A 27625-nucleotide genomic window follows, 5' to 3' on the forward strand; every position below is an offset into this window, starting at 1 on the left:
ACAAGGCTATTGACCTCTTAGCTTACAGCAGGGGCTTATTCTAGGTATCCCACTGCTTTCAATATACCACAAACTGCAGGGATTTATGTATATCCCGCTTACAGTTCCACTTAACACTTGCAGTTCTCTGGCGCCCCCCTTACTCTCAGGTCAGATTAGGTACTGCACCCTGGGTAATTAGTCGCCAGAAAGGCTGCCTGCTATGTACTGGCTATTGGGCACGCTGCAGCGACGCGATAACTACTCCCACTCAGGCAGGAACAATAATTATTAACCCCGCAGCCGCTTCAGCATCACCCAAAAGTCTGCACACTATCGGTATCACTGCCACCAGCTTCGATTAAACGGGTCCGAAGCTAACCCAACACAACAATAACAGTAGCGTATTTCACTTCAGAAGACTGGGTAAGTTTAGAGCATGGATGAACGAACTAATATATAATAGTATATTCCATTGAAATTAATTAGGCAGTGCTTTACCAAAAATATTTTATAAAGAAGTTACAAATGAGACAATTGCAAATATGTACAAGGGTAATTATAACATAAAGGGAATAAATGAGAAAAAGCAACACTTACATGTTCAAAGCATGACAGGCAACCAGGCTAGGGCAGTTTTTCCCAAACGTCCCAGCTCATTTGGACGTGAGCAGGGCTCTTCCAGGACAAGACAAGAAATCAAGCAGCAAGTGCCTCCTCAGAGCCTGCCCGACACTTAAAACATTAAGGCTGTGACATCACAGAAAGGCTGGCTTATCCAGACCCTCCTCTCTCTACATTCTGCCTAAACTTTAAACTATTCTCTCTGATTTCTATAACTTCACTACAAAACATGTCAGAGTCAGACCAAACCTATCATTCATCTCGGATTAACGTGAGCATTCTAATGAGATCAAATATGTCCTATCTGGGATACATATTTACAGAGAAAACCCTACTTCTTTACCAGACGGAGTAAGAAACCCGAGATTCATGGGATGTGTAGATACACCGAGTGAGACTACGAATATATATTTTCATGTTCCTAGCTTAAATCGTTTGCCTATTATCTAACAAAAACTAAACAAAGAATCTTTCCTGAATCTTTGAGCCACTTTTCCAGTTTGAACTAGAGAATGTGGGAGGGGTGAGGGACTTTCCTCTGAGCCTGGAATTTACGACCCCAGAGCAATAAAACCCCCTTCTAGCATACAGTCCGTAGCCCAGAGAGAAACAAGTAGAGTTAGCTAGTGAAGGGGGGGGTTTAGCCCACCTCATGAGCTGACGAGCAACTAAACTTATATGATATTTCATACCATATCGTGACGATGATTGTCTTTGTATCTCTGCAGAGAAGAGAACAGACAAGTCGGCCGTCTCTGGTGCTATTCGTCTTCAGATTAATGTTGAGATTAAAGGCGAGGAGAAAGTGGCGCCATACCACGTCCAGTACACATGTCTACATGAGGTGAGTGCTGAGTGCCCGTCCCTTCAGGTAGTGCTGTAGGCTAATTATTTGGTTCTAATTACAGAACTTTGTCACCTAGAGAGGGTCCCAGTGTTTTTTTTTCTTTCCATGGTATGTCCAACCAATGGACCATTTCCTACTCCACACAATTTCTCCAAAGTGTGGAGTACCGCAAAGGGGGTCATGTACACCCCCAAATCTCCTTTGCGCCACTAAATATGAATTTAAGCACCGGGGGGAAGGGGGCTGCCTGTACACGTGATTGGTGGGGGGGGGGGGGAGGGGGTTCTGTGCTTCCTGCCCATCATTCTCCTGTATGAGGCAAGATTTGTATGTCCCATGTATGTACTGTCATTATCCGACCTGCTGCGGGTCTCCTAACCTGAACTCAGCAGCTTCGTATATGCACTACTCTACTGTCAATGATGATATCATCCATTTGTCATCAGTGTGCACATATGCGGCACGCATTTTGTCTGTGCTGCAGAAAAAAACTCAACATGTCTGTGGGTTTTTCACACGGACAAGTGGTCCGTGTGACAAACCTGACATGTGCGCACCACCATTGAATACAATGAGTGTATGTCCGTAATTGCAGCCCTTAAAAAAAAAAAACATGTGCAGGGGGCCTTAGTGGGAAATAAAACTAATAATTTGCAATAAGGGTTAAAGTGAGGCGACACACAGAAAACATGGCGGAGAAGAGAAGGGACTCAGGAGCGTACTCCTTAATTGTGCAACCAAAACTCTGCAGACGATGACGAACATAGGCTGCTAGACATAATAGGATGACTCTGGCTTAATAAGGTTATTGCCCTTTAATTCTCATAGGTTGCTCTCCTACTTGATTCCTTTTCAGCAGTGCAGCGCAGCAAGGCCTGTTGTCACTGCACGTACATAATGAGGCAGACACCTAATAATCGCTGTTTAGGAGCCCTCTATACATCGGGGATTGGCGCCTTTACATTGTGAAGGTCATCCATTGCTATACGGCACGCCAGTCCTGCAGACGAGCTTTGCGCCGAGCGCCAGCCCCGAGGTCACGTGACCTGCAGTAAACAAAGCGTTTTCCACAAGCGGGATTAAATTAATGCTAACGGCCTTGAGAGGCCAATTACATGGATTTTATTGTAACGTCGGGAATCGCACCAAAGCTTACTCTGATTTCAGACGAGAACAATTTATTGTAAAACTCCCATCACATCACAAGTAGTTTATATCAAAATGTTATTATCATTCATTAATAGGTTAAAGGGGTAGTACAGGATTAGGAAAATGACTGTCTGCTCACAAAACAGCGCCATGCTTCTCTGCAGGTTGCGCGTGGTATTGCATCTCAGCCAAATTTACTTCCATCGAGCTCAGAGGCAATATCAGACAAGAGCCTTGGGCTGTCTTTGGAAAAAAAGAACCATGAGAAGTTGAAAATTAGAAGGGCCCCCAAGGCCCTCGTCCAGTGTTATGTAATGGCCACCACATATGTTTGGAGGGGTCTACGGTTTTCACAATATATTTGGTACCCGTACCCCTTTAATGGCCTTTGCTTTCTTCCTCCAGAACCTGTTCCATCATCTCACAGACATACAGGGCAGTGGCGTGGTGAAGATCCCAGAGGCCAAGGGCGACGACGCCTGGAAAGTTTACTTCGATGAGACTGCACAGGAGATCGTCGACGAGTTTGCCATGCGTTACGGCATTGAGTCCATATACCAGGCCATGACGTGAGTATGAGGAAAAGTGCGCAAACTTTCTATTCAACTTTTTGTCTGACTTTTCAGGAACTCTGCTTTCTGTAATGGAATGTGTTCTTGTAGACAGAGGATACTCATCCTTATACTTATTACCTAAACTGATACCTTGTTGAGTCCGCTCATCTCTGAGGTTGTAAGAGCAGTCAGCCGGGAGTCCCACACCGGAGGGACAGGCTGCTGTGCGGAGCTCACAGAGGGCTGCGGCGCAGATGATGTGCTTAGTAATAAGCCCTCAGATTGGTGAGCGTTCCTATAAAGTGACGTCTGTATGGGCGGAATACGTTTGATGTTCTATAATTTGCCATCCACTCTGTTCCTTTTCCACTGCGCCGCTCATCTTCATCAGTGTTTTGCTAGCACTGGAACTTCCTTTTTGCACTTTCCAACATTTATTGCTCCTGCCATTGAGCAGCGGCTTTTCTGGCCTGAACTGAAATCCATCCTCTGTTTGCCTGTATGTATTTACAAAGAGCAGCCCCCACTTATTGGGGAGAGTCGGGAACCTGCCCCTATTTCATGTGGAAAGGCCAAGACATGCCAACTGCTTCCTATGGAGATTCAGTTTCGTCCCCTGCTTCATCTGGGGCATCGGGAGAAGCCGTCCCCTGCTTCATCTGGGGCATCGGGGGAAGCCGTCCACTGCTTCATCTGGGGCGTCGGGGGGGGGAGCGTCCTCTGCTTCAAATGGGGCGTCGGGGGGAGTGTCCCCTGCTTCATACGGGGTGTTGGGGGGAGCCTTTCCCTGCTTCATCCGGGGTGTTGGGGGGAGCCTTTCCCTGCTTCATCCGGGGTGTTGGGGGGAGCCTTTCCCTGCTTCATCCGGGGTGTTGGGGGGAGCCTTTCCCTGCTTCATCCGGGGTGTTGGGGGGAGCCTTTCCCTGCTTCATCCGGGGTGTTGGGGGGAGCCTTTCCCTGCTTCATCCGGGGTGTTGGGGGGAGCCTTTCCCTGCTTCATCCGGGGTGTTGGGGGAGCCTTTCCCTGCTTCATCCGGGGCGTCGAGGGGAGCGTCCTCTGCTTCATACGGGGCGTCAAGGGGAGCGTCCTCTGCTTCATACGGCGCGTCGAGAAGAGCGTCCTCTGCTTCATACGGGGCGTCAAGAGGAGCATCCTCTGCTTCATACGGGGCGTCGAGGGGAGCGTCCTCTGCTTCATACGGGGCGTCGAGGGGAGCGTCCTCTGCTTCATACGGGGCGTCGGGGGGAGCCGTCCCCTGCTTCATCCGGGGCGTCGGGGAAGCTGCCCTCTGCTTCATCTGGGGCGTCGCGGGGAGCTGCCCTCTGCTTCATCGGGGGGAGCCGTCCCCTGCTTCATCCGGGGCGTCCGGGTGGGATCCGCCCCCTGCTTCGTCCGGTGCATTGGGGAAGAGCCGCCCCCCTGCTTCATCCGGGGCCTCGGGGGGAGGGGGGAGTCGCCCCCTGCTTCTTCGGGGGGACCTTCTTCCAGTGGAGTGTGGGGGGACCCGCCCCTGCTTCCCCCTCCCTCCCTTCTATTTCCTATGGAGAGGCTGAGTGGCCGGCACTATGGAGGTGACTTTCGGGGGTATAACATTTTCATTTACAATTAAAATGATTTGCTGATTGTCCATTTCTCACATCATCAATGAGATGAGATCCAGCAATGTGGAGTGCAGGGATCAGAGAGGCGCAGGGGCAGCTGCATAGGACCCTACACCATCTTGAGAATAGCTGTATTGACATCTAGATTTTCCTGTTTTGAGTGGAGTAAGTGGATCTAAAGCATTTTATTTTTTTCAGGCTATATTTTTTCATTTTACTCATTATAACACAATCCACCCTTGAAGGCTGAATCTCTGGGGAAGCTCCTGTGTAATGACAGCGTCCATCTGCACATAACGCAGCGTCCTGGAGACCTCTCCATCCCATGCTGACAGGTGAAACGAGAAGTGTGCGTCCTCCCGGGGCCCCTAGCGCTGCCTGCATTGCTTCCCGGGCTCTTGTAGGATAAGTGGAATAATCCTGGTTCTTGTGGAGCGCGATCTCTCCTGTAATTAATGCGAGTGCAGAGTGGCGGTATTAAACTGCGTATTATAAGCGAGCAGCGCTCCACTAGACTGGAGACCAATCTCACATAATAGTCACCGATGAGTTAGTTTCCATTGTCACATTGCAGAATACAAGTCATTAATTCAGCTCGTTACAGGCAGACGAGGCCTCGTATCCCGGCATTCTGAGCGGAGATATCATCTGCTTTCTGTTGGGAAATGATATGTTTTCACTTCTGGTGATTTATAGGCGGCGTGATGAATCACAACCCTCAATATGAAGCTCCAGCCGAGGGAACTTGTCTGTTCTGTAGAAATCAAGACTGGCAGGAGTGTAAATGACAGCTGTCACCGGTGTATAATCCACAGGGGAGTAGTGGGATACAATAAAGGCTTACAGAGTAATGGCAGCAGTGGCGGGTAACAACTGCAGAATCCAGAAATGATTATCCAGGGATTCTAGATGCCCTCTGAAACATGCAATTTAAAAAGTAACTATTGTTTTCATTTTTGAAAATAAGGAACTTTGCATCATATCTTATTAGAGAAACCCTCTTCTTTCTCCTCCTGAACTTGTCACTCGCTCTCCAAATTCTTGATTCACGGATAAATTGTGTCTTCAGTGAATGCAGAGGTTCTCATTATTGACATGGGAGATGACGGTGCTCATAACGTTCTCTGGAGGACTGTAACTGTGGTCCGCAAGCACCAACTTTCATCTCCTATGTCAGAAATGGCAAAATCTGTCTTCACTCAACACATTTTACCCATTAATTGAGAATAAAAGATCAGTCCAGAAGGAGAAAGAAGCAGATTTATCTGACAGATTAAAAACTTTCTTATTTTCAAATGTACTAGTCTGTCTCCTGCCTTTCACTTTTATTTTGTCTCCTGCCTTTCACTTTTATTTTGCCTCCTGCCTTTCACTTTTATTTTGTCTCCTGCCTTTCACTTTTAGTCTGTCTCCTGCCTTTCACTTTTAGTCTGTCTCCTGCCTTTCACTTTTATTTAGTCCCCCGCCTTTCACTTTTATTTTGTCTCCTGCCTTTCACTTTTAGTCTGTCTCCTGCCTTTCACTTTTAGTCTGTCTCCTGCCTTTCACTTTTATTTAGTCCCCCGCCTTTCACTTTTATTTTGTCTCCTGCCTTTCACTTTTAGTCTGTCTCCTGCCTTTCACTTTTATTTAGTCCCCCGCCTTTCACTTTTATTTTGTTTCCTGCCTTTCACTTTTATTTTGCCTCCTGCCTTTCACTTTTAGTCTGTCTCCTGCCTTTCACTTTTATTTAGTCCCCTGCCTTTCACTTTTATTTTGTCTCCTGCCTTTCACTTTTATTTTGCCTCCTGCCTTTCACTTTTATTTTGTCTCCTGCCTTTCACTTTTAGTCTGTCTCCTGCCTTTCACTTTTATTTTGTCTCCTGCCTTTCACTTTTATTTAGTCCCCCGCCTTTCACTTTTATTTTGTCCATCTGTCTTTCACTTTTATTTTGTCTCCTGCCTTTCACTTTTATTTTGTCTCCTGCCTTTCACTTTTATTTTGTCTCCTGCCTTTCACTTTTATTTTGTCTCCTGCCTTTCACTTTTATTTTGTCTCCTGCCTTTCACTTTTATTTTGTCTCCTGCCTTTCACTTTTAGTCTGTCTCCCGCCTTTCACTTTTAGTCTGTCTCCTGACTTTCACTTTTAGTCTGTCTCCTGACTTTCACTTTTAGTCTGTCTCCTGACTTTCACTTTTAGTCTGTCTCCCGACTTTCACTTTTAGTCTGTCTCCTGACTTTCACTTTTAGTCTGTCTCCCGACTTTCACTTTTAGTCTGTCTCCCGACTTTCACTTTTAGTCTGTCTCCCGACTTTCACTTTGTCTGTCTCTTGACTTTCACTTTTATTCCGTCTCTTAGTACCCCACATCCTGGGGGTAAAAGTTCTCGATACGACCCCAGGCATGGTGCTCGCTCATTATCTTCCCTTCGTGAGCTTCAGAAATGATAAAATGTTTATCACGGGGGTCTATTTATATTCCAGTCCTACGCTACGCCGGTTAGCCGCTCTGACATTTTACTCTAAATGTTCCTATTAACAAATGAATGCTGCGGAGACGCCGACTAACCTTTTTGCTTCGGGATGAGTGGTATGTCTGCGACATTTCTCTGTGCGTGGTGGGACGCAGGCTAATTGTAGAGGGGTCCCAATCTGCTCCGGGATCATTCCTCCATGTCACTGTCTGGGTGGTGAGATAAAGTGCGGAAATAATAAATCTCCAAACACTTTGTTTTTGTTTTAAAATATTCAATGGAAATGCATCGAGTGCTTAGGCTTGTAGCTCGGATGCATCCTATTATGTCCTGACTGGTTATGGACCACATGCCTGGGTTTTGCGAGGACGTGTAAGGGTATGTGCACACGATGCGGATTTTGCTGCGGATCCGCAGCAGTTTCCCATGAGTTTACAGTACAATGTAAACCTATGGGAAACTAAATCCGCAGTGCACATGCTCTGGAAAAAAAAGCGCGGAAACGCAGCGTTTTATTTTCCGCAGCAGGTCAATTCTTTGTGCGGAATCCGCAGCGTTTTTACACCTGCTCCAATAGAAAACTGCAGATGTAAAACCGCAGCGGAATCCACAATAGAAAACCGCAATAAATCCGCAGTAAAAACCGCAGCAGTTTTGCACTGCAGATTTATCAAATCCGCTGCGGAAAAATCCGCAGAGGAGCTTTCTACGTATACACATACCCTGAGGCTATGTGCACACGTTGCGGATTAGACTTAAAAATTTCTGGTGCGGATTCTGCCTCTCCTGGCAGAAAACGCACCTGCGGTTCCGCAGTGTTTTTTGTGCGGTTCCGCAGCGGTTTTTTTGTGCGTTTTTGCTGCGGTTTTCTTGCGGATTTGCTGCGGTTTTTACCCCTGCGGTTTTCTATAATGGAATGGGTAAAAAAAACGCTGCAGATTCACAAAAAAGAAGGGACATGCTACTTCTTTTAAACTGCAGCGTTTCCACAACGGATTTTCCGCAAAGTGCACAGCATTTTTTTTCTCATTGATTTACATTGTACTGTAAATCTATTGCGGATCTGCAGCGTTTCTGCATCTCAAAAAACGCTGCGGGTCCGCAGAGAATCCGCAACGTGTGCACATACCCAAAAGGTTGTGGACAGCGCAAAGATCAAGGAGAGGAAAGATTGTGGATAAGCTGTGCATATAATGGAGATCTCTGGCTCCCTCTGCTCCTAAATACAACACTTCAAAGAAGCAAAGTCCTGTCCGCACCTGTGATCGCTCTCTGCTTCTCTGTTATTAGAGACTGATGTGACCTAGCAACAGGCAGAGAGCAGAACGTTACAGAAGAGGAGACTCCTAGCGCTCAGCGCTTCAGAGGATTTTTATTGGAATACGGCAATTTTTTTTTTGCTAGCAAAGTACGGTAATTTTCAGTTTTGCCGTTTAGTACACTGGCTCATCAAGTGGGGATAAGTTAATTGAAATGACAGTGATGACTTAAAGGGACTGTTCTTTTTACTGCTGAAACTAGAGGTATGGCAGTACAGTATAGATCTTATTTTGTAGTAATCCACTATGCCAAAACTCTGAAGACGTGTGTAAATTTGCCTGGACATGCATTGGAGGCGCGTAGGTACACTTTGAGTGCATTGACAGGCCCACAATGCACTTTCACACTTATTTGCATAAGCTGGTAGTCTGCTGACATGGAAGCCTTGTGAAGGGAGCCATTGTATATGACAGAGACAGATTATTAAATAAGTATATAGGCAAAAGATTGTAAGTAGCAGAGTGGCAGGTAATGGAAGTGCAAGGTCTGATTCCAGAGGTGACGGCTGAGATCTGTCACTGCTGCGAAAATTGGGAATGAAGGAGAAGGGAGAATAGTAAAGTGAACTAACGTCCAGAAATACTAGAATTTTTTGTCATCGATCATTTCACAAGTTCCTTTTTTTTAAAGGGTCATAGGTTGGGTTTCTTTTTTTTAAAGGCATTGTCCACTTTTGAACATTCCCTTATCTTGCGGAAGGATCCCCTAACCATATGCCGATCTTGCTGCTGGGACCTCCACCATTCGTTTATAATAAATGGGCAGACTTATCAACTAATGTCTAATTTTTCTGCAGCGCCACGTCAGGGGAAAAGGAGCAATGCACCTTTTCAGTGCAATCAATAAGTTACTGTGTAATCCATGGTCCTCCAGAGGAGAAGACGCCTCTTGTATCATCTATTCCAACTCATCTTTCAGAATTACTGAGAAAATCTTTCATCTCCACTATTTGATTGAGTCCTAATCTCTCCATCTTCTCTCTCCAGGCATTTTGCTTGTCTGTCTTCAAAGTATATGTGTCCCGGAGTACCAGCCGTCATGAGCACTCTCCTCGCCAATATCAATGCCTACTATGCCCACACCACTGCCTCCACCAACGTGTCTGCATCTGACCGCTTCTCTGCCTCCAACTTTGGGGTGAGTGTTTTCCGTGCATTCCCAGCAGTGACCTTGGAGAAGACCACCACTGTTCTAGACCATCTATTCATTGCACCATGGGACAAAGTGTAACTTTACTGATCGCTGGCAGACTGGCTCCATTCATTGTCTATTAGACTGCCACAGATCTCAGTCCTGTAGAGAATGAATGGAGGGAAGGTCCCTGTTCTCAGGATCGTGGGGGTCCCAGCGGTCAGTCTTCCACATTCATTGTTATCCCTTATATAACGTTATATATACACAGCCTTTAACTTCTATGTTTATTTGCCCTTTAGAAGACTGTTTTTCACTACAACTTCAAGATGGTTGTTACAGATTTTTCGCATACATATATATATATATATATTTTCTTTTGTGCAGAAAGAACGCTTTGTGAAGCTCCTGGACCAGTTGCACAATTCCCTGCGCATCGATCTCTCCATGTACAGAGTAAGTTCCATAAAGGCCGTGATTGCAGAGCATGAGACCTAAAAGAAAGGCTTTGAACTCTCCTGTGTAATTAGCAGACAATTGATTCGTAGGAAACAGAACGTGTGATTAGTCGGGTTTGATGAACGAGGCAGATGCAGCTAGTGCAGAGATCACCTGTGACGGGGCAGGGTTCTCTAATGAAGGCGCTATCTCCGTCCCTGTAATATTCCTGTCCTCCTCCTTCCTGGGTGGATATAGAAGTTCATCTCTTTCTTACCTGAATTTAAAAGAAACAAATCAGCAGAAAATTACCTATTGGTTAAATCGGGTTTCTATTTAAATGATTTTATTTTTATCTTTTTTACTTTCTATATCACTATCTATATATTAGATCTTTTAATTTTCACACTTGCCAATAGGCCTCATAATAGACTCATATTTCCTGTTCTGTGCAGAAGACTTGTCAGCAGTCTATATACAGTAGATAACGCAGGATCCGCAGTTCACGATGTCTGATGTTACAGCTCACCTCCTCCTGTGCAATGACTGATAACACCTCTATATAATAGAAAACACAGGATCCATCATCCACAATAAGTGATGTTACAGCTCACCACCTCCTCCTCCTCCTGTTCAATGATTGATAACACCTCTATAAACAGCAGATCACACAGGATCCATCATCCACAATAAGTGATGTTACAGATCACCTCCTCCTCCTCCTGTTCAATGATTGATAACACCTCTATAAACAGCAGATCACACAGGATCTATCATCCACAATAAGTGCTGTTACAGCTCACATCTTCCTTCTCCTGTACAATGGCAGGTGACACCTATATAGCAGATAACACAGGATGAACCATTTACCATGAGTGATGTCACAGCTCATTTCCTCCCCCTCTTGTACAATGATGGATAACACCTTCTTATACAATAGATATCCTAGGATCTGACATTGTGCAGGAGGGGGAGAAGGTGAGCTGTACAGAGCAGGAAGTATGAGGCTACTTGAGGCCTCGTGGCTAGTTTAAAAATTGCAAGATTTCTGATTATTCTTTTTATATAGATAGCGATATGGAAAACTGAAAAAAAAAACACATTATAAAAATTAGAAAAAAATGACATTTGTGTCTGGCAATGTAGTAATTGCTTCTACTAATCTTATTAAATCTGAGTGGTGGGCTACCACCGTAGCAAAGCATAACTCACAGTCCTGGATTATTAGGGTTCTCCTGCAATGTCAGTAGGAATGTAGGAGAAGGGGTTAATTCTGATCTAGCGGTGATGCTTTGTAATCCGGAAGAGAAGGGTGAAAGGGTAGAGGCCAGCATCTGGATTGGTCCTGACATTTGTGACACTGCGGGAGGGCGAGGTGCCGATGATATGGCCCCTGGTGGTCCTTCCTGAGGTGGCCCCGGCCTCTGTCCTTGGGTTCATTTGGCGTGGTCACAGAATCTTATTTTCATGATGGGGACCCCGGAAGTGCTAATATCCTAAAGGAAGTAACAAGGAAATTAATTTTCCTAGTGGTCACTTTAGAAGTAGCACATAACATACGTACAGCCGTAGTCGCGACCCAGCACTCATGGCGGAGTGACTCCTGAACCCAAGCGGGAGGAGAAGTTGGCTACCTCCTCCCAAACTGATGTCATTACACCTGTATTCAGCATAAGGACTTGGGTCACCTTGTAAATACTTTTATATTATCTTATTTATATCTTAAGTTACAGCCAGTATTCTACTCAGGAGCTGCATTCACACTTCTTCTTTTATAGGAAATGGTCACAAGCTTGTTAGCAGCTTCGCTGAGTTAGTACAATGCTGTGAGGCGTATTTTTTTTTTTGCGTAATGAATCTCCAAGAACAAGTCACCAGTGGCAGTGACGGATCACACTTCTCTATTTGGCATCGGATGGGCGAGTCTTGGTGAATGCCAGGAGAACGTTACCTGCCTGACTGCATTGTGCCCACTGCACAGTTTAGTGGAGGAGGGCTAATGCTATTTGCTTTTTATCAGGGGTCGGCCTCTGCCCCTTAAGTTCCTTTAAAAAGAAATCTTAATTCTTCAGCACAAGACATTGTGAACAATTGTAACCTTCAGCTTTGTGGGATCGGTTTGGGGAAGACCCTGTTCTGTTCCCTTTGACTGTACCCAGTGCACAAGGTGAATAAAGCCCCATCCAACACCATTAGGATAAACTAGAGCAGAGATTGTGATCCCGGCCCAGGGCCAGCGTCAGCACCAGGCGTACCAGGGCAAGTGCCGGGGCCCTGGCAAGACAGGGGGGCCCATTCAGGGCCGGCGTTAGGGGCAGGCAGCTGTCACTGCCTAGGGCCCCCCGCTCCCCCAGAGGCCCTCAGCTAGCGCCACATCACACAGCTGCTATGGGGCCCCTGTGAGGCAGGGGGGCCGCCTGTCGCAAGCGCCAACTCCCCCGTCGCCGCTTTGAACTTTAGCGGCGTCTGCCGGTAAAGTTCAAAGCAAATGATGGAGGAGAGAGCCATTCCCCTCTCTGCCTCTGACACTGCCGCTACGGGTGCGTGATGACGTCATCGCGCCCTCGCTGTGTGTCAGGCAGTACAGCGGCAGCCACCGAGACCGGAGCAGGGAGGGAGCAGCGCGGCGCGGGAACGTTGAGAGGTGAGGAGTGTTTTTCCAGGTCACCACCTGACAGCACCATGGAGGACGTCCTTCTTATCCGCAGTGGGACAGGAAACACAAGAGTTTAAAAGGACCCTCCCCCTTCCACCCTTCAGTGTTTTTCCTGTCCCACTGTGGATAGGAACAACAAGAGACTCGCTGTCCCTACAGAGCGTGCGGATCGGGGGGCTCAGCCTCTTCCTTCCCACGGGTTAATCTCTGTATCGCCGACACCCAAGTAATCGGGTCCCTCAGCGACACCAGTGCAGCGCTGCTCCTGGTGAGGAGGTCGCTTCCCCCTGGGGGGGCTCTCGACCTCAGATGACTACCCAGCGTACTTGCACGTGGTCTCTGCAAGGGTGATCCCTTCGCAGACGTTCCGGTGCTGGGAGAGGCAGGTACGGCAGAGCGCTGGAGAGAACGCTGAACTCCTAGTGTTCCTCGGCGGTAAACGGGCAATGAACTTCCGGTTCACCGCTGCCGCGTCACTTCCGGGTCACGGCGGCAGCAAGGGGGTCGGTCATCCTCGTCGCTCCTGTGTGAGTGCTGGGACACAAGCAAAAGGATTTAAGGTACGTGTGGGCTAGGTAGCGTGCACTAGGCACCGCAGCAGTTGAGTGATGGAACCAAGTGCTATACCGGCTGTCAGCGTGGAGGTCCCGGGGAAGCAGGATTCCCTGACACATGTGAGTCCCCACTAGAATGTGCGCTCCCTTATAGCCTCATTAAAGGTACTATTAGTGGTCTCTTTATCTATTCCAGGAGCGTCCTTCATCTGGGGATAAGAAGACGGGCAGGACTAAGAGGTGTCCAATATGTGCCACAAAGCTTAATGCCTCATGGCAGAAGCCTCTTTGCGAGTCTTGCACCGCTCGTATTGTAGGAGAGGAACAGGCCTCCCTAATATCAAGCATGAGAGCTATGGTTAGAGAAGAAGTGCAGGCTTCAATATCTAACCTATCTGCCTCCCAGCCGATCCAGTCTGAGTTCCAGGATCCTCCCAGGTCTAGGAAAAGGCAGAGAGAGTCAGATTCGTCATCTGAGGACAGTCCATCTGAATCTGATATGGAGGAAGAGGAGGAAGTATGTAGAGACCCTCCTCATAAGGGGAAAAAGTATCTATTCTCTTCCAACGATATCGACGAGCTGCTGGGTGCGGTCAGGCAAACTATGCAGGTGGAGGAACCTTCGACCTCTCTCTCCGTCCAAGATGAGATGTTCAGGGGGCTGCGTTCGCAGACTTCAAAGGTCTTTCCGGTTAATGCCCACATTCGGTGAGTCCGAGTTCAGTCTCGGCTTTTGCTCAGAGATTGCAGCTACTGACCCCTTCTTCACCTCTTCCCGCAGCTCAATGATTTTGGAAGAGTGGGAGGAGGCAGAGAAGAGAATATCGATCCCGAGAGACTTTAGACTCCGTCTTCCCTTTGACCATGAGGTGGTCAAAGACTGGGAAGATATACCAAAAATTGACATCCCACTAGCGAAGGTGTCTAAAAGAACTGCCATACCATTCGAGGACTCCTCGAATTTAAAGGAGCCCATGGACAGAAAGGCAGATGGTCTCCTTAAGAAAGTTCGGCCGCAGTGATCCGCACAAATATAGCGGCTACATCTGTGGCAAGAGCTATGCATCTATGGGTTGACGATTTAAAGGATCAATTGTCAGCCAAAACTTCTAGGGAGACTATCATCAATGCTATCCCTTTACTTAAACTAGCTACGGGGTTTCTTGCAGACGCTACGGCGGAATCTGTCAGGTTCACAGCTAGAGGGCAATCACTATCTAATGCAGCCCGTAGGGCCATATGGTTAAAAAGCTGGTCGGGAGATGTTCCTTCTAAGAACAAATTATGTTCCATTCCCTTTTCAGGGGGTCGAGTTTTTGGGCCCGTATTAGATGACATTCTGGAGAAGGCTTCTGATGAAAAGAAGGGGTTTCCAGAAGAGAAAAATAAAAAATTCCAGCCCTTTCGTAGACCCTATTACAGTCAGAGATCAGACTATAGGGGTAAAGGTAAACAGGGGAGATGGAGTTATCAGAAAGGGGGAGAAAATGGGAACCGGAATAGGGATCCAGGTCCCTCAAATCCTAGGTCTGAGTTCCGAAGGAAATGAAGCCACCAGGATAGGTGTTGTTGAATTACCTGGGGAAGTGGAGGAAAATTACTTCAAATCCGTGGGTCCTTCAGGTTATATCTCAGGGGTACAAGATAGAGTTCGAATCTCGTCCCCCAGAAAGATATTTCATTTCCAACGCCCGTCTCTCTTCAGTCTCACCAATGTGGTCAGACATTCAGGATCTCCTCCGGATGGAGGCAATATCTCCCGTACCTCCTCACCAAATAGGAACAGGTCACTACTCGGGTCTCTTTTCTATAATAAAACCGTCAGGAGAATCCCGAACCATTATAAACCTCAGGCCACTAAACAGATGGCTATCGTACAAAAGATTCAAGATGGAGTCCATTCGCTCCACAATCCCCCTATTAGGGAAGGATGTGGTAATGTGCACTTTGGACCTAAAAAGTGCGTATTATCACGTTCCAATTTTTTCACACCATCAAAAGTACCTAAGATTCGCAATAGAAAAAGAGGGTTCAGTCTTCCACTATCAATTCCGTTGCCTTCCATTCGGACTGGCATCGGCTCCAAGAGTTTTTACAAAACTCATCATAGAGATCGTATCTTACCTAAGGAAGCGAGATATCATTATAATACCATATCTGGACGATTTCCTGTTAGTGGCAGACTCAGTAAGGCAACTCAAGATCGATTCTCAATTGGTGACCTCCACAATGCAGAAACTAGGTTGGGTGGTGAACTGGGAGAAATCACACTTAACCCCAAGGTCAAGGAGACAGTTTCTAGGTGTAAAGGCCCCTTCACATTAAGCGACGCTGCAGCGATACCGACAACGATCCGGATCGCTGCAGCGTCGCTGTTTGGTCGCTGGAGAGCTGTCACACAGACAGCTCTCCAGCGACCAACGATCCCGAAGTCCCCGGGTAACCAGGGTAAACATCGGGTTACTAAGCGCAGGGCCGCGCTTAGTAACCCGATGTTTACCCTGGTTACCAGCGTAAAAGTAAAAAAAAAAAAAGCACTACATACTTACCTACCGCTGTCTGTCCTCGGCGCTGTGCTTCTCTGCACAACAGTGAGTATTGGACTATGGGGCCATTCTTGGGGGGAGGGCGGGTGTGCTGTATACTACATGTCTGTGCTATATACTACATGGTTGTTCTATATACTACATGGCTGTTTTATATACTACGTGGGCCGTGTTATATATTACGTGGGCTGTTATATGCTACGTGGGCTGTGTTATATACTACATGGCTGTTCTATATACTACGTGGGCTGTGTTATATAATATGTGGCTGTGCTATATACTATATGGGCTGTTATATGCTACATGGGCTGTGCTATATACTTCATGGCTGTTCTATAGAAGTGAATATGACACATAAACATGGTAATATAAAAATATAGAGTCAATCATTAAATACCAAATCATATACCATGCTAGAAATAATAGGACAATAAAGCCTATCATCAAATACTACATAGATAACAAAAAAACGATGATCAAAAGGCCAAAATATGAAAAAATACCAAACTTTATTAAATAACAATGCATGTGCGGCCCCTTGATAAAGGTGACCGAAACGCGCGTCGGGGCGGACGCGCTTCCGCAGGATTGACAACACTCCCCCATCGTCTGGAGCAGGTGATTATGTAAATATTGGTTGGGTACTATAGGGCTTTGGAGCCGTGTGTGCCACAGACTATGGGGGTATGGGGAAAGGTTTGTTGTACAGATGTACATTACATATGATTGAGCGAGGTTCCCCTATGGGCAATGATCGGGCCAGGTGTCATTATAGAGATATATATACTAGTTACATTTGGTTAGTCTGTGTGCCTGTATTGTCCCAATATACGATCGTGTGTTGTCATATATATCCTGTGGGTGTGCGTATTATGTATGATGGTATCTTATGGGTGGGTGTGCTCTCCCTGTATTTTACACTATGATCATATGCTTTTATATGGTTGTTATTTAATAAAGTTTGGTATTTTTTCATATTTTGGCCTTTTGATCATCGTTTTTTTGTTATCTTCATGGCTGTTCTATATACTACGTGGGCCATGTTATATAGTATGTGGCTGTGCTATATACTATATGGGCTGTTATATGCTACGTGGGCTGTGCTATATACTACTTGGCTGTGTTATATGCCACGTGGGCTGTTATATACTACGTGGCTGTGTTATATGCTACATGGGCTGTTATATACTACATGGCTGTGTTATATGCTACGCGGCTGTGCTATATACTCTGTGGGCTGTGTTATATACTACATGGCTGTGTTTATATGCGATCATGAATCTTGGTATGTGTTAAAGGGGGGGCCCACTGAGACTCTTTTGCCCGGGGCCCTCAAAAACCTGGAGCCGGTCCTGTCCCGGCCTCTCCCCATTATCCGGGTCTGACCGCATAAATGCTCCTTGAGATGAATTGACAAAAATTCCCACAGACCCTCCAAAATCTAATAGAAATCCTTCCCAGAAGAGCAAGAACTGTTACAGCTGCAAAGGGGTCGACTCCTTATTAATGTTCATGGATGTAGGGTAGGAGGTCAGAAAAGCTCCTGTAGGTTTAATGTGGAGGTGTAACATTACTTTAGTGTGTGGCATTGCATAGGACTGCAATACGCCAGCGATGATGCCTCATAGAGATGAGAATACAAATTAATTTATGCCCGTTGGTCACCGGCATTTATCCTGGGCACAGTGGGAAGTCTTCGGTCCTAGGCCTCCTCTGATGTCGATCTGTCATGACTCGGTTGTCAGGTGACCCGGGACCAGGGGCTCCTTCCCTGTTCCTAACATTAAGGATTGCCCTATTCCCCAGGTTACTTCTGAAGGTGAAGATGACGGGGCCACCAACCTTGCCTTATCGCCTGTATCCACCCTCCGTCTGTTCCCTTCCCCCACCCAGAGAAGAAGGGAGCAACTGTGTACCACAGTACACCAACCAGACGAACAAGGCAACACGAACAAGGGCAACTGAAAATACCAGGCATAAAAATATTCACTCACATATAACAGAGGAATGCACAGAGCTGTGGAGGATGGGGAAAAACCAAAGTAAGAGGAGGAAAGGGAAGTATCACACTTACAAACCCCAGCAACAGTCACTGATAAACCCACCAAACTCCTCATATAACCACCAAACGCCTCTCCTCCAAGCCATGCAGCATAAGCTAGCTCTGACAATGTGTGTCAGTCAGGACCCTGATTTTAAGGGGAATGGAGTGACTAACGAGCTCAGCTGAGAGCTCAGACTCCCAGAGCTCCTAACATGGCCGATTAACCCCTGTACTGCCAAAATAAATTAACACCATTTAAAAAGAAGTGCTTCTTTTCAGCGCAGGAGCAGTCAGACGATGCGGTCTTCTGGCTCTCTTTTGCGGTAACCCCGTGACTATAGCTGATGTGGGCAGCGTTTTTGATTGAAGGGCTTCTCAGGGCACCGATTTTCAGGTCTCATCATCTCCATGATCTGCACTGGAATTTGTTGCCTTCGGTTTTCCATAAACACTGTTTCTAGGGCAGCCTGAAACCATCTTCTCCACAGCTGGTCCTGCTGGAGGCAGAAAGTTTTCAGCAGGTGGTTGTCTGCATCTTATCTGGCTGCTGTATCCCTGCTCAGTCTCGTCTCCTTCAGGGCTTGTGCCTTGTATTCTACAAACTTGCCGGAAAAATGCCGTGCCGGATAAATGTTGGCGCCTCGGGTGGACACGTGGCTTCCACCAAGCTGTCTCGGCTTTAAATAATGAAACATTCACCATCTGCTCTTTACATCCTTCCAGAAAAACTCAGATTATTTTTTTACATCCGTATGAGAGGCATCATTTCTGATATTGCAGTACCAGAACAATGCTGTCTGCATGGCATCAGGAGAGCGCCCCCTACAGGATATTCATTGTCAGGAACTTTTTATTGCCTATCAATATTCATGATTAGTGCGCTTATCACTGAGAGTAATCCTGTTTGTTTATGCCGAAGCTGCCGCCTGCAGTAATGGGGGAAGAGCCAGGAAATATCCTTCGCTTCTATCAATGTTGACTGATCAGTCGCTTCTTAATAAGTTTAATATTTGCTGAAGTTACCAAAAGGGATTTTTAGAGTCATTGTATAATGAAAAGTTCGACATCTTTCCATTATATCCCTTTCCAATATTTTCAAGATCTCTGTTTCATGTCAATGAATGCAGCCATGTGTGAAAGCCCCTACCCACCCAGTACTTCTCATAGCCCAGAGTTTGCTACAGGACAAATCTGTTATTGAAAGAAGTGTAACATTTTGTTCAATTTTATTCTTAACCTCCATTTTTTTTATATACTCAGCCTTAAATCCTTCGCTTTGCACAGCTACAGAATTACATTATTTAATTCTGACTGTTTATAGCCTCCACTAGGGGGAGCTCCTTGTATACAGATGTATACAGAGATCACTGGTCTGTGAAACCTGTATTAGTGAAACAGCTGACATGGCGGTGTCAGGCCGTGTGTGGTTATGTCACTTTGTCGGATCCTTCGCCTAGACCAAAGCAGAAATCGTACTTGATTTTTACATCTTCCGTACAATACAGGGGCTCACGCATTGCAATTGTAGGTGACTGACTGTTCATATCTTGGGAGTAACCTTTTAGTATCGCCACATGTCTCAACGAGACCCTCTATCTCCACATATCTTCTTGGCTCACTCTCTTACAGTACCCAGCATGGCAAGCCCGAATTCCCTACACCAACGCTCCCAGGTCTGACTTACACATAGTCTCTGTCCTTTCTCACCATGTCGACTCTGGGTCTCCACTAACCCATGGCTGTACTTTTTTGCGTCCGGCTTTCAGTACTACAGAACCTGAGCTCTCAAGTCTCTTGCTTCCTTCCTCGCTCACAATGCACCATGAGTATGCCTGCTGTAATTACCTGTTTACGGCAGGAGATGCTACTTCAGTGGAGGTTGAAGTGTCAGCTCTTTCACTTCCTCAGTTATAATTCCATATATTCAATGTGAGGGCGATATCTTCCATCTCCAGAGAGGTCTTCATAGATTTGACATGTTCATCTACAACATTTTTCATATCTTTCTTAACACACACACCTATATAGCAGTCTAGTCGATCTCCTAAATACGCCTCCCAATTAAAGGCCCCGGCTAACTATTAAAGGGAATCTGTCATATCAAAAAACACTATTAACCTGCAGATAAGAGGTTAATCTGCAGGTTAATTGTGTTCTGACTCTGTCCTTAAAGCCCAGCTTCTGGGAGGAAATTAACTTTTTTCCTCCGGCTTTCAGTCATAGAGGCGTGGCAGCATGGCTTCAAGTCACCACTGAGCATATAATAAGCGGCGTCTGTAACAACACCCCGGCACTGACTGACAGCCAGCTTTGCACTGATGTCCTGCAGAGCCGGTTATTACAGCTGTTGCTCACTATGTACTGTGCGGTGACTGAAGCCGCTCCTTCATGACTGAAAGCTGTCGGGAGGAATAAAGGTACTGTATTTTCTGGCGTATAAGACTACTTTTTAACCCCTGAAAATCTTCTCAAAAGTCGGGTATCGTCTTATACGCCAGGTGTCGTCTTATAGTGCAGGTGCGGAGTAATCTGCGATCGCCGCATATTGTGGGGGGAGTGACCCCAATGACGAGATGAGGGGGCACCTCACCGGGAAGGTGTAAGTGAAGCAGAGGCAGAGATGGAGATAATAGGATACAAGGGAGAGCCAGATGAGTGAAAGAGGAGTGTTTTTCTAGGCACAGCACCGCTCTCTCTCTTTTTTGCATACCCCTGGCATCCCAGACGCTGACAGTTTGCTTCGTTTACACCTTCCTGGTGAGGCGCTCCCTCACCTAGTCATCGGGACCACTCCCCCCCCACTATATACATCGACCGCAGATTGCTCCGCACCCACCCTATAAGACGACACCCGGCATATAGGACAACCCCCGATTTTTTGATAATATTTGGAAAAGTTGGGGGTCGTCTTATACTCCCAGTCGTCTTATACGCCGGAAAATACGGGTAATTTCCTCCCATTTGCTGGGCTTTAAAGGGGTATTTCCATCTCCAAAATCCTATCACTATGTACTAGGTGTAATGGGCAGCACGGTGGCTCAGTGGTTAGCACTGCAGCCTTGCAGCGCTGGAGTCCTGGGTTCAAACCCCGCCAAGGACAACATCTGCAAAGAGTTTGTATGTTCTCTCCGTGTTTGCGTGGGTTTCCTCCGGGCACTCCGGTTTCCTCCCACATTCCAAAGACATACTGATGGGGAATTTAGATTGTGAGCTCCAATGGGGACAGAGATGATAATGTGTGCAAAAATGTAAAGCGCTGCGGAATATGTTAGCGCTATATAAAAATAAAGATTATTATTATTATTATTATTATTAATAATGTTAGTAAATGCCTCTAATTGGAAATCTACTATATAATTGTCTAAGGGTCACTTTCGTCTTTCTGTCTGTCCTTCTGTCTGTCACGGATATTCATTGGCCGCGGCCTCTGTCTGTCATGGAATCCAAGTCGCTGATTGGTCATGGCAAAAGGTCTACGACCATTGCCACGACCAATCAGCGACGGCCACAGTCCGGCGGCAATATGGCCGCTCTTTCCTCCCCGTAGTCAGTGCCCGCCCCATACTCCCCTCCAGTCAGCCCTCACACAGGGTTAATGCCAGCGTTACCGGAGCCCGGTGTAACGCACTCCGCTTACGCAGCTATTAACCCTGTGTGAACAACTTTTTACTATTGATGCTGCGTATGCAGCATCAATAGTAAAAAGATCTAATGTTACAAAAAAGAATAATAAAAAAAAAAAAAAAGGTTATTCTCGCCCTCTGACGTCGCGTCCTGTCCTCGGCAGTGCAAGTGGCAGGTTCCGGTGCTAAGGATGCTATGCGAGAAGGACCTGCCATGACGTCACGGTCATGTGACCGCGACGTCATCACAGGTCCTGCGCTCATACCAACCATGGGACCGGAAGCTGCTGCGTGCACCGCACACAGGCGACATGACTACAAGGGGCCCTCGGAAGGTGAGTATATGTTTATTTTTTATTTTTTATCCTGTTACATACGTGGCTGGCCAATATACTACGTCAGTGGACAATATAATACGTGACTGGCCAATATACTACGTCACTGGGCAATACCATCAAATTTACGGTAGCTGTTTTCTGGGTGTATTTTGGATCCATACGGGCTCCAGTAGGTCTCCTGCAGTATTTGTGGCAGCTGTGGTGTAATTCTACTGAAGATTCATCAGAGAAATCCACCTTCTGCCACTTTTCCAGCGTCCATCTGTTTAGCAGGATGTGGGACTTTGCAAATGCCACACGGTGTTTTATTTGCCTATAGTTTAGTGCTGGCTTCTGGGCACTGATTCGACCATGGAGGCCATTTCGAGACCGAATCCTACAAACTGTTCTAGTTGACACAGGGACTTGAGGTGACCAGGCCTGTTGGAGCTCTGCTGCAGTGGAAGAGGGGTTTGCTTTGGATTTTCTAACCAACAATCGTTCCTCCTGAGCAGTTGTCCTGCCGGGTCTGCCAGACCTGGGCTTGTCAAACACATCTCCAGTCTCTTCAAATCTTTTTTTTAATTCTTTGTACTTGACGCTGAGACACATTAAAGATGCCAACCACCTCTGCAGTGGAACAGGTCTTCAGCCTCTTGATAATCCAGGCTTTGGTCGCTGGGTGGATTTTTGGAATGCGGTCAGAGCTCAAGTTGCAGTTCAAGTGAAGGCCTGGGGTGCTGGGTTTCTTTTTATACACACACACTCTAATTAAACGATCATTTACTGAGCACAGGTGAGGATATAAACTAGGATTGGGTGCATTATATGACCAGGCGACAAAACTTTTGTCTTGCCAAAATCTGACCATTTTGTGTCCATTAACTGATCAATATTTCTGCATTGATGCCAATTTATTTTCTTAACCTAAACCACATTTCGGAGGGTTTCAGCTTTCAAAATAATAATTTATACAGCCAATGGATGAATTTAACGTCAGGTTATAAGCTTCTATTTACATAACACGGATAAGTGACATAACTTCTGTCAGGGAGTGTACTGATATTTCTGGTATTTTCCAGTGATGAGCCTGGTGCTGTGATGTAGATCTTGTAAACCCCATCTTGTCTCCATAGAATAACTTCCCGGCCAGCAGCCCAGACAGACTGCAGGATTTGAAGTCTACGGTGGATTTACTCACCAGCATCACATTCTTCCGCATGAAGGTGAGTGATCGGTGGATGAGCTGTGATCAGAGTGATCCTCTGGAAACCTGGGAGGATCTGCTGCATTTTGTAAGAAGCCTTCCTGATTAGCAGCTGTTTGGGGGCTTCTATGTGACACCAGGCAAACCGCTGCCCTGATACCCCCAGTGCGCACCACCCTACATGGCGCTCTGTATGGATAACGGCCGTACATCACCAGGAGGCTTTTTACTCTGCTTATTTCTGATGCACAAATAGCGCAGCGTGTCAGTGTCAGCAGAGAGGAAAGGATTCATAGAAATCTCCCTGTGCCGCTGTGCTGTGTGTATGGGATCCACAACATGTCCGCTTCTCTTGCTGGGACGCAGAGTTTTCTGGGCAGATTTTCCCTGTAGATTGCCTTAGATGTGTAAAATCCACAGATAAAAAGCACATATGTGTTTTTAGTAAGTTTCTTCCACAGAAACGCATGTAATCCGCAAGTGACTGTATCAATAAAGTTTTGTTAAAGCCAAATACCAAGAAGTATCAAAAACAAAGCAGCTTTATTTAAAACACAACAGACTAAACGGAGACAAAAACCATAGCATCAAATACACAATAAAAACGTAAGGTACCTAAAAGATGCAGAAATAGTGCAGAAAATCTGCAACATTAAAATCGCACCTATCAATAACTTAGCCTGGGCAGTAAAGGCTAATCGGCAGAACTTTGAATTTAGCTGTGGGTGTAAGTAAAATATTGCATGTTGCATCTTAATTAGCAAACCGAACTATGTGCTGTTTTACCAAAGATGTCAGCTTCCCCTTCCCCTCCTTTGGGGCACTTCTCCCTACTCATTTGCCTGTTGCTCCTAAACTCCCGCCAGACACCTCTCCTAACCATACTGCTGGGGGACCTTCTTCTTGTCTTCTTGCCCTCCTGCAGGGAAGGGGGATGACTATCCCTGCCCTCCTGCTGGGAGGGGGCCGCCTTTCTTTACCTTCCTGCCCGGGGATGGGGGGGCGCATCTGTTCCTACCCTCCTGCAGGGGGTGGGACAGCAGTCGTTGCCCTCCTGCCGGGAGGCGCCTGCCTCTACCCTCCTGCCGGGGGGGCCGCCTGTGTCTACCCTCCTGCCAGGGGGGGTGCCTGTCCCTATCCTCCTGCCGGGGGGTGCTTGTCCCTATACTCTAGCCGGGAGGGGGTGGTGCCTGTCTCTAACCTCCTGCCGGGGCGGGTGCCTGTCTCTACCCTCCTGCTGGGGGGGTGCTTGTCCCTATACTCTAGCCAGGAGGGGGTGGTGCCTGTCTCTACCCTCCTGCCGGGGCGGGTGCCTGTCTCTACCCTCCTGCTGGGAGGGTGCTTGTCCCTATACTCTAGCCAGGAGGGGGTGGTGCCTGTCTCTACCCTCCTGCCGGCGCGGGTGCCTGTCCCTACCCTCCTGCCGGACGGCACCTGTCCCTACCCTCCTGCCGGACGGCACCTGTCCCTACCCTCCTGCCGGATGGCGCCTGTCCCTACCCTCCTGCCGGGTGCTTTTCCACAGCTGATAACTGGGACAGCCTGGCTGAGAGCGATCAGAGCTGTCAGTTACGGACAGTAAGCGGGATGTGACAGGCAGAACAGCGGGGGAGCGGGAATCAGCTTGCATCTGTCTGACAACACTGGATATGTCGCCCAGCATTCAGCTCGGAGCTGGCATGCAGGACTGGCACTGTGCTTCCCGCTCCCCCTATATTTACTGGAATAACCGCTCTGGAGTATTGAAGATGACAGATTGCAGACTCTAAACAAGCGGGCATTAGAAGTCTGAGGACTGGAAGTTTCCCGATTGCAGGAGGGACTGGGTGGCGGAGCTCTGGCACCACCTGTGATCATCTCTCGGTGCCGCTGTAAGATGAGATCTCACGAGTAGCTGGTCCTCTAATTAATAACATTTTGACCTCTATCATTAGGCCGGTAATAACCTTACACTGTTCTGACAGGTCCAAGAGCTGCAGAGCCCCCCGCGTGCCAGCCAGGTGGTCCGAGACTGCGTGAAGGCGTGCCTGAACTCCACCTACGAGTACATCTTCAACAACTGCCACGAGCTGTACAGCCGCGAGTACCAGGCCGATCCCGTAAGTAATCACGCTAAGATCGCCACGAGAGCGCCAAGAGCAAAATGACCAAAGAATAGAGTGAGCCAAAAATGCCACTCCAGGACGACGGACCCTAATCTAGTGGATTTAGATATAGAGGACCTGCCATCTCTCCTGATGGGTTTGAATTAAGTTATTTGTACACCCCATTGTAAAATATGACAACTGGGCGGGTCCATTCTTCTTGTATAACTGTGTGCCCCTATACTGCCTGGCACTGGATCAGTTGGTGTCTCACTGTGTAGGGACACACCCCAGGGGGATAAAACACCCACGTGTCAACAAATCGGTCACAAATCTAAGCAGACTTTCTAACCTGTGCGTATAAGCCGGGGAGAGGGATGTGCACGAGGGATACTACAACAAACTACAGACACTCTCAATTCTAAATATTTTTCTAAGCCGGAGTGTAACTCTGAGGAGAAAGGCCCTGGCAGGGCACTAGTCAATCACACACAGCCAGTAGAAGATGGGGGGGCTGTAAACCTGCTGATTTAGTTGTGCAGGCTGCCTAAACTAGGCAGAGACCATAGCGCAAAGACCCGTACCCTGCGATATGTCAACTCTTTTCTTTGCGCCTTGCGGGTTTCGCTAACGCTTCTGCGCCTCCCCAGAACAAGAAGCAGGATCTACCTCCGGAGGAACAAGGACCTTGTATAAAGAATCTGGACTTCTGGCCCAAGCTGATCACCCTGATCGTGTCGATCATCGAGGAGGATAAGAACGCCTACACCCCTGTACTCAACCAGTAAGCGCCCCCAGTGGTCCCGCCGCTGTGCGTCTGCTTATTGTTCTCTCTCTAACCCTTGTGTGCTTTGTAGAGCTGTCATCTCCTGTCAGTCTGTCTCCCTGTCTGCTCTGTCTCTTGTTGTATAAGTGACTTCGTCGGCCGAGATTAGAAGCTTCCTGACACGGGGTGAGTGAGGGAGAGCGCTGCCTGTATACATATCTATGCCTGCCGCTCTGCCTGTATACATATCTATGCCTGCCACGCTGCCTGTATACATATCTATGCCTGCCGCGCTGCCTGTATACGTATCTATGCCTGCCGCGCTGCCTGTATACGTATCTATGCCTGCCGCGCTGCCTGTATACATATCTATGCCTGCCGGGCTGCCTGTATAGATATCTATGCCTGCCGCGCTGCCTGTATACATATCTATGCCTGCCGCGCTGCCTGTATACATATCTATGCCTGCCGCGCTGCCTGTATACATATCTATGCCTGCCGCGCTGCCTGTATACATATCTATGCCTTCCGCGCTGCCTGTATACATATCTATGCCTGCCACGCTGCCTGTATACGTATCTGTGCCTGCCGCACTGCCTGTATACATACAGTTGTGGCCAAAAGTATTGACACCCCTGTAATTCTGTCAGATAATACTCAGTTTCTTCCTGAAAATGATTGCAAACACAAATTCTTTGTTATTATTATCTTCATTTAATTTGTCTCAAATGAAAAATCACAAAAAGAATTGTCCTAAAGCCAAATTGGATATAATTCCACACCAAACATAAAAAAGGGGGTGGACAAAAGTATTGGCACCGTTCGAAAAATCATGTGATGCTTCTCTAATTTATGTAACTAACAGCACCTGTAACTTACCTGTGGCACCTAACAGGTGTTGGCAATAACTAAATCACACTTGCAGCCAGTTGACATGGATTAAAGTTGACTCAACCTCTGTCCTGTGTCCTTGTGTGTACCACATTGAGCATGGAGAAAAGAAAGAAGACCAAAGAACTGTCTGAGGACTTGAGAAACCAAATTGTGAGGAAGCATGAGCAATCTCAAGGCTACAAGTCCATCTCCAAAGACCTGAATGTTCCTGTGTCTACCGTGCGCAGTGTCCTCAAGAAGTTTAAAGCCCATGGCACTGTGGCTAACCTCCCTAGATGTGGACGGAAAAGAAAAATTGACAAGAGATTTCAACGCCAGATTGTGCGGATGTTGGAAAAAAAGCACCTCGACTAACGTCCAAACAAGTTCAAGCTGCCCTGCAGTCCGAGGGTACAATAGTGTCAACCCGTACTATTCATCAGCATCTGAATGAAAAAGGAATGTATGGTAGGAGACCCAGGAAGACCCCACTTCTTACCACGAGACATAAAAAAGCCAGGCTGGAGTTTGCCAAAACTTACCTAAAAAAGCCTAAAACGTTTTGGAAGAATGTTATCTGGTCAGATGAGACAAAAGTAGAGCTTTTTGGGCAAAGGCATCAACATAGAGTTTACAGGAGAAAAAAAGAGGCATTCAAAGAAAAGAACACGGTCCCTACAGTCAAACATGGCGGAGGTTCCCTGATGTTTTGGGGTTGCTTTGCTGCCTCTGGCACTGGACTGCTTGACTGTGTGCATGGCATTATGAAGTCTGAAGACTACCAACAAATTTTGCAGCATAATGTAGGGCCCAGTGTGAGAAAGCTGGGTCTCCCTCAGAGGTCATGGGTCTTCCAG

General features: G+C 47.0%; 1 protein-coding gene across 5 annotated transcripts in view; it reads left to right on the forward strand.

Moving 5' to 3' along the window:
* Nucleotides 1-27625, forward strand: part of UNC13B (unc-13 homolog B) — a 321122-nt gene that overhangs the window by 249513 nt on the left and 43984 nt on the right. For all 5 annotated transcript variants that reach the window (XM_069747983.1, XM_069748004.1, XM_069747993.1 and 2 more), the window contains 7 exons: nt 1332-1447; nt 3005-3168; nt 9516-9666; nt 10048-10116; nt 22975-23064; nt 25010-25144; nt 25780-25913. In XM_069747983.1, coding sequence (XP_069604084.1) covers nt 1332-1447; nt 3005-3168; nt 9516-9666; nt 10048-10116; nt 22975-23064; nt 25010-25144; nt 25780-25913 — 859 coding nt within the window. The remainder of the gene's footprint in view (nt 1-1331; nt 1448-3004; nt 3169-9515; nt 9667-10047; nt 10117-22974; nt 23065-25009; nt 25145-25779; nt 25914-27625) is intronic.

The sequence above is a fragment of the Ranitomeya imitator genome, chromosome 1, assembly GCF_032444005.1.
Source record: "Ranitomeya imitator isolate aRanImi1 chromosome 1, aRanImi1.pri, whole genome shotgun sequence".
NCBI lineage: Eukaryota > Metazoa > Chordata > Amphibia > Anura > Dendrobatidae > Ranitomeya > Ranitomeya imitator.